This window comes from Brassica napus, chromosome C9 (genome assembly GCF_020379485.1).
Source record: "Brassica napus cultivar Da-Ae chromosome C9, Da-Ae, whole genome shotgun sequence".
In the NCBI taxonomy this organism is placed as follows: domain Eukaryota; kingdom Viridiplantae; phylum Streptophyta; class Magnoliopsida; order Brassicales; family Brassicaceae; genus Brassica; species Brassica napus.
In genome coordinates, this window is record NC_063452.1 from 11,219,546 (window position 1) to 11,226,692 (window position 7,147).

Sequence of the window (7,147 nt, forward strand, 5' to 3'; positions counted from 1 at the left end):
TAATCTCTGGTTTTAGTAATGCTAAGTGGCTGAAGTCTTTCAACTGACATCATTTGTTGCTAATTCATCCTAGTTAGTAGTTTATGGTTCTTTTGTTCAGGTTTTACTCTCTGGAATATTCTTGCTGCGAACTTGCTGGCTTTGTCTTTCTATAGATTTCGACCTTTGATAATTTTATATTCTAACTCATGTTTTAATTTTTCAATAAATCCAAAGATGACTAAAAACAGATAGAGGAATTTTTTTTTTTGGAACACAGATATAGGAATTAAATCAACCTATTATATGTTACCTTTTTAAGTGGGCTATTTTGGTGGGCTCTATCATTAATACGGCCTGTTTAAACTGTATTCGAACCCACCTTGTATCACTAACACTGGAAACGCACCGTATCATCGGCGTCTCTGATCCCACGCGCACCGTTTCGCAACAAAAAACTCTTATCCCCTCGAAAAACCTTTCATCACTCTCCCTCAGTCTCTCCAATGGCGCTCACTTTCCTCTCTCCTCACCCAGTCTTCCTCTCTCTAGCTGGAACCACCTCTTCCTTCTCCTACAAACCGGTTTACTTACCATCCTCCCGAAATTCCCGCAACCTTCAGCTTTCGGCGGGACCTGCTCGTCGTAACTCTTCTTACCCGAACCCAGCAGATGACGACCCGCCCGAAGCCCCGGAGGACTCAATGCACGGAGTCTCGAAGTTTCAGCAGATACAGCGCCAAGCTGCTCGCGCGCGGAAGCTAGAGGAAGAAGACTTCGAGAAGAATCGAAACACGTACCTCTCAGCCATCGCTGACGTGGAAGACGCGCCAGAGACGGGAAGTGATGACGTGGAATCAGGAGGCGATCTGTTCTCGGATATCGATAGAGCTATCTCCATGAAACGAAGCGAGTTCGTCAAGAAAGGATTGCTCCAACCTAATCCCCCCAAAACGGCGTCGGATAAGAAGATCAACGAGGAGGAAGAAGATGACGTCACCGACGTTGTTGATGAGCTCGACGAAGAAGAGGTTGTAGATTTAGACGAGATCGATAAACTAACGGGATTAACCGAAGTCTCCGACGAAGATGATTGGGTCGACGAGGAAGGAAACCCTAGGATCAACAAGACTAGATCCGATCACCAATTCGAGTTCGATTTGGATGATTTCGGTGGATCTAAGGCCAGAATCGTGGAACCTAAGTTCAGATTTAGCTTAGCTGAGCTCTTAGACGAGAGCAAAGTGGTGCCGATCTCAGTTTACGGCGACTTAGACGTCGAGATCACCGGAATCCAGCACGATTCTCGAGGCGTAAGCGCCGGAGATCTCTTCGTGTGCTGCGAGAATGATGGAGACTCCGTCTTGAGCGAAGCTGACAAGAGAGGAGCAGTGGCGGTTGTAGCTAGCAAGGAGATCGATATTGAAGATACGTTAGGTTGTAGAGCACTTGTCATCGTTGAAGATACTGAAGCAGTCTTAGCAGCTTTAGCTTCTTCCTTTTATAGACATCCGTCCAAGAACATGGCGGTGATTGGAGTCACGGGCACAAACGGGAAGACGACCACCACGTATTTGATCAAAAGCCTCTATGAAGCTATGGGTGTGCGAACAGGAATGTTCAGCACTGTTTCTTGTTATGTCCATGGAGATAACAAGTTGGATTCGCCGACTACGACTAGTCCTGATGCTGTTTTGGTTCAGAGTATGATGGCGAAGATGTTGCATAATGGAACCGAAGCTCTTGTTATGGAAGCTTCTCCTCAGGAGCTTGCTTCTGGGAAATGTGATGAAGTGGATTTCGACATTGCGGTTTTCACAAACTTGGCTAGAGAGGAGAGCGGTTTTCGCGGTACTGATGAAGAGTATAGAGACGCTGAAGCCAAGTTGTTTGCAAGAATGGTTGACCCGGAAAGGCACAGGAAAGTGGTTAACATTGACGATCCAAACGCAGCGTTTTTCGTCCAGCAAGGGAACCCTGAAGTTCCGGTTGTGACATTTGCAATGGAGAACACCAAAGCTGATGTTCACCCGTTGAAGTTTGAGCTCTCTTTGTTTGAGACACAGGTTTTGGTTAATACCCCTCAAGGGATTTTGGAGATTTCGTCTGGTTTGTTAGGACGGCATAACATTTATAACATTCTTGCTGCTGTTGCTGTTGGGATTGCTGTTGGAGCTCCTCTTGAGGATATTGTTAGAGGTGTTGAGGAAGTTGATGCAGTCCCGGGGAGGTGTGAGTTGATTGATGAGGAACAAGCTTTTGGTGTTATTGTGGATCATGCTAACACACCTGATGGCTTGTCAAGGCTGCTTGATTCAGTTCGAGAGCTTAAACCAAGAAGAATCATTACTGGTATAGAACTTTTCCTCCATCCATTTAATGAATACATACCCGTTCCTGTGGTCTTTGTACGTGTGGTCATCTGATTGTTTGAGGTGGTTTTTGTTGTTGTTATAGTTATTGGTTGCGCGGGTGAGACTGAGAGAGGGAAAAGACCGGTTATGACGAAAATTGCTACTGAAAAGAGTGATGTGACAATGTTGACATCTGATAATCCAGGGAATGAAGATCCATGTAAGTAACTCTGAGTTAGGTCGAATCTATAAGCCTTGAGTGTGTCCAGATGTCTATTAACAGGTAGGAAACATATTTAAATGTGGTTTTAGTGGACATATTGGATGACATGTTGGCTGGGATTGGATGGACGATGCAAGAGTATTTGAAACACGGTGAACATGATTATTATCCTCCTTTGGCAAATGGGCATAGACTCTTTCTTCACGATGTTAGACGTGTAGCTGTGCGTTGTGCTGTTGCAATGGGTGAAGAAGGTGACATGGTTGTAAGTATTCAAATAAACCCATTCTCTGTACACTTTTTTTTTTCTTTCCCTGGTGTGTTATTAAGGTTGCTGGATTGAAATTCTTTAAAGTAATCTCCGCTTCTAAGTTATATTATGGAATGGTGTTCTTGGATCTATAGCTTTTCTTGACACTGATTTGCTTTCTTTGCAGGTGGTAGCAGGGAAAGGCCATGAAGCGTATCAGCTAGAAGGCGATAAGAAAGAGTTCTATGATGATCGAGAGGAATGTCGGGAAGCATTACAATACGTTGATGAGCTACATCAAGCTGGAATAGACACAAGCGAGTTCCCATGGAGGTAAGTAGAAGAGAAACAGCTTATTTTGCCAAATGATTAAACAGAGATTCTGATCTGTGAGAGTTACTGAAACATGTCAAGATGCTTCCTCTGATCACACTAAATGTTCTTTCCTCGTATTGCTCTGCTTTTGCAGGTTACCAGAGAGTCATTAATATCTCTGTGGTGAGATCATTAAACCATGAATCAGATTTACTTCCACCGCCAAGATAGATTTGCAGAGACCTCATGATTTCTATACGAGAGACTTGGAGGTGTCTAACAACCCTTGTGAGTCATCAGATAAGTGCAGGGGAGATGAGAGATTTTAAAGGTGGAAGAAGATGTGTACAAATTTTTGTTAGTGGTTGTTGCGTTTGTCTATGCGTTGATGGTTTAAGAGAGGGCAGGTGTTTTTTTATAATAAACCTTCATTGGCTCGAAATTAAATTGGATGAGAACATAAAACAAAATCCATACAAATGAGTTGGACATTACCACACTGCAATGTGAAGGAATTAAGCGACTCCATACTAATTAGCAAGACCGAAGCAAAAGAAAACCATATTTCCTAAAGGGGTTCATAAGCCTTCTTAATCACATTTTAGAAAGTCACAGTTTGGTTAACGACACTCGATAAACATATCAAAAATACACAACCATATGGTCCATAATCCATATCAGTATCAACTTGGTTACAATTCAATCTGCAGTTCCCTAATGTAAGGAACTATAATTAGTTGGAAATTTGTCGACTCTTACTATCGATATTGATCTAGTAAGAAATGGCATTTGAACCGATTTGGACTGGCTCGATCTCATTTCTTCCTGAGCAATCCAAATAAACAGAACTAAAAACTGATATATATGCGCAAGTTACAGAAAAACTATAGAAAGATAAAGCCATATATAACAACTGGCAAATATTTATTACAAAAAACAAAAAAGATAGACAAGAAATAATCCCAAGATCCTGAACATAATTACCAAAAAGAATCTATATAAAAACATCATACTTGTGTTCAAAAGGGTAATAAAATCTCTATCTGACTTTTCGTTCTTGAATCTTGAACAAGATCTTTGTGTGGTGGATTGTGTCCAAATTGAGTACTAAACTCAAATTCTATATCAGGTGGGGTGAGCTATAAGGGTACCTGACTGCATCACAAGGACGGACCAATCGTTGCTCTTCTTGGTAAGCTCTATGTTCATCATCAACTGTCAAATGTTTCTCATCCGTGCCAAAATCGAATTCTTTATAGGACCCGAGAGAGGACTGTTGAGCTGCTTCTTGGTTAGACGATGTAGATGCCTCAGGGAACGTTTTTCTTAAGCTTCTGATCAACGCATCTAATGACATGATCGGCATCAAGATCAGATGAAACCGCAATCTTCTGCTCCTTGGGAGTTGTATCAGTCTTGGAGCAACGCAGTCTATCACGGCTCAATAGCTTTGGTGGATCAGAGACTTCAAAGTAAGTGCCTCCGTCAGTAAAAGGAGAAGTTGGACCAGAACCGGACATAACCGACTAACCAAGCTTAGGTCCAATGGTTAAATCGGAGGCGAAACCAATTGAGATTCATGAAAAATGTCTTTCATTCATCCTCCAACTGATATCCTGCAAAACAAACACACCAAAGCATTTAAGCAAGCTTTTCTCCAAAAACCTAAAGGTAAGTAAAGAAATTTGAAAACAAAATGTGTTGAATTGACATACCCACACTCATCAGCAGATCCTCAAGCATTGCCACTGCCCTTTTTAGTTCCTCTTTACTCCATAAACCAGTCAGCATGTTGCGAATAGTAATGGTATCAGGATACACACCACTTGAAATCATCTCCTGGAAAATGTCCAGAGCTCCATTAATATTACCCACTTGACAAAACCCATGAATCAAGGTTCTGTAAGTAATTGCATTAGCAACTATTCCTCTTCGACCCATCTCGCAGAAAACCTCCAGCCCATCACCAACCCTTCCTACCTTACAGTAGCCATTAATGAGGGTAGTAAAGGTCACTACGTCGGGAGAGAAGCCTTTACTACCCATTGAATCAAACATTTGTGTAGCCTCATCTAGGCGGCTCTGCTTGCATAATCCATCGATCACTGAGTTATAGGTGATAGTATCAGGGACTAAACCTCTGTGGGGCATCTCCTCGTATAATTCCTCGGCCTCTGAAAACTTCCCTTCATTGATCAAGCCGCAGATCAATATATTGTAAGTTTGAACATCAGGTTCCACATCATTGAAGGGGTGACTAGCATCAAGATCCATCTTACTCTTCTGCATAACCTTAAACATTTCCAATGCATCTTTTAGTTTCCCATTATTGCAGAGACCGTCCAGCAAAGTGTTACAAGTGACGACATTAGGGCACACACCACTAGAAATCATCTCCTGTAAAAGGTCTAGAGCAGCATTAAGATTGCCCAACTGACAGAACCCGTGAATAAGAGTGGTGTAAGTAATTGTGTTAGCAACTAATCCTCTTCTAGACATCTCATGGAGAAGTTTCATTCCATCATCTACCCTCTTAGCCCCACAATATCCGTCTATGAGGATACTGAAAGTGATTACGTCCGGAGAGCAGCCCTTGGTAGCCATCAAATAAAACATGCGTTCCGCAGCATCAAGACGATTCTGTTTGGAAAAGCCATCGATCATTGAATTATATGTGATTGTATTAGGGATTATACCCCTTGGAAGCATCTCATTGTATAATTCTTCAGCCTCAAAGAACTTGCCTTCCTTGACCAATGCATTGATCAATACACTGAAAGTTACAACATCAGGGCTCATCTTCCTTTCAAACATTTCTCGCAACAACCGCTGGGCTTCGCTCCATCTACCAGAGCTACAAAAACCGTTGATCATACAGTTGTAGGTAAACAAATTGGGAGAGATTCCTTTCTCTTGCATTTCACTGAAAAGATTTTGAGCATCGGTATGACGTCCGTCTTTCCAAAGGCCGTCAATGATGGCACTATAGATTACAACATTGGGTTTGATGCGGCTCACCTCCTCCATCTTCCTCAGCAGATTCAATGCAGACACAGTGTCTCCCATCTTACACATCCCATCAACAATTGTTCCATAAGTAATCTGGTTAGGCTGGAGACCATCTTCCACCATCCGATCAAGCAGAGCTACAGCTTCGACAACTCGACCCTCGCGGCAAAGACCGTTCATCAGCGTGGTAAATGCTATGACATTTGGTTTACAAATTTGACGAAAAAAATGCAAGGCTTCAGAAACCCTGTCTTCCACACATAAACCATGGAGCAGGGTGCTGAAGGTAACGAGACTGGGATGAAACCCAAGCTTGGTGATCTTACCAAACGTAGACAGAGCAAAGGGCAGCTTAGAGCAGCTGCAGAAACACTTTATCAGAATGGTGAAGCTGTAGATATTACACGGAATCCGCCGCATTTCCATCTTCCTATGGAGAGATATCACGACATCGGGCCTTTCCATCCTCACCACAACTCCCAGCAATTTACAGAAATCAATCACACAAGGGAGGGGACGAGATCGTACCATGTAACCGAACAAATCAATCGCATCATCTAACCCTTTGATTTCATGAAACCCACTTTGCAGCTTCAACCTCTCTCCTCCAAAACCTCCTGCTTTGCCACTGCTTTTCTTGGCCAGAGTATGACGAATCGATCTCGTACAGAACAATCTAGCCGCAGGCACAGAAGACGAAGACTCGAATCTGCAAACCCTAGCCAACATTTCGTTCTTCGTCGATCTCTACAAAACTCTCGACGGATAAAATAACGAGTGTTAAGGTATTGTAAACCGGTTCCATTTGATTTACAATAACCGGTTCAATTTGAATTAGTTTCTTTCTTTTTTGGGCACTTAACAATAACTAAACTAATCACACTCCTATTTTAGCCTATGTTCCATTCCAATGTAGCAAGAAAAAACAATGCTCTACTCTAAAGCCGTCCACGTCACTTAATAAATTCAAGAAAAAATTGGCGTTTGATATTAGGGAGTTGGGCGACCTCAAGTTTA

General features: G+C 42.4%; 2 protein-coding genes across 2 annotated transcripts; one reads left to right on the top strand and one right to left on the bottom strand.

The window, feature by feature from the left end:
• Positions 1-387: 387 nt before the first annotated feature.
• On the top strand, positions 388-3,563 carry LOC106390268 (UDP-N-acetylmuramoyl-L-alanyl-D-glutamate--2,6-diaminopimelate ligase MurE homolog, chloroplastic-like). Its single transcript, XM_013830689.3, has 5 exons — positions 388-2,331; positions 2,437-2,553; positions 2,646-2,821; positions 2,994-3,139; positions 3,276-3,563. The coding sequence occupies exons 1-5, from the start codon at positions 486-488 to the stop codon at positions 3,292-3,294; spliced, it is 2,304 nt and encodes a 767-aa protein (XP_013686143.1). The 5' UTR covers positions 388-485; the 3' UTR covers positions 3,295-3,563.
• A 397-nt stretch (positions 3,564-3,960) lies between these two features.
• On the bottom strand, positions 3,961-6,927 carry LOC106390267 (pentatricopeptide repeat-containing protein At1g64100). The gene is made up of 2 exons (XM_013830688.3): positions 4,837-6,927; positions 3,961-4,737 (listed from the first exon to the last, which is right to left on the bottom strand). The coding sequence occupies exons 1-2, from the start codon at positions 6,857-6,859 to the stop codon at positions 4,715-4,717; spliced, it is 2,046 nt and encodes a 681-aa protein (XP_013686142.1). The 5' UTR covers positions 6,860-6,927; the 3' UTR covers positions 3,961-4,714.
• Positions 6,928-7,147: the final 220 nt, after the last annotated feature.

Coding starts and splice junctions, on each gene's coding strand:
- LOC106390268 (XM_013830689.3), top strand. CDS start 486: ATGGCGCTCACTTTCCTCTCTCCTCACCCAGTCTTCCTCTCTCTAGCT. Junction 2,332..2,436: donor ACCAAGAAGAATCATTACTG/GTATAGAACTTT, acceptor TTGTTGTTATAG/TTATTGGTTGCGCGGGTGAG. Junction 2,554..2,645: donor TCCAGGGAATGAAGATCCAT/GTAAGTAACTCT, acceptor ATGTGGTTTTAG/TGGACATATTGGATGACATG.
- LOC106390267 (XM_013830688.3), bottom strand. CDS start 6,859: ATGTTGGCTAGGGTTTGCAGATTCGAGTCTTCGTCTTCTGTGCCTGCG. Junction 4,738..4,836: donor GGATCTGCTGATGAGTGTGG/GTATGTCAATTC, acceptor TTTGTTTTGCAG/GATATCAGTTGGAGGATGAA.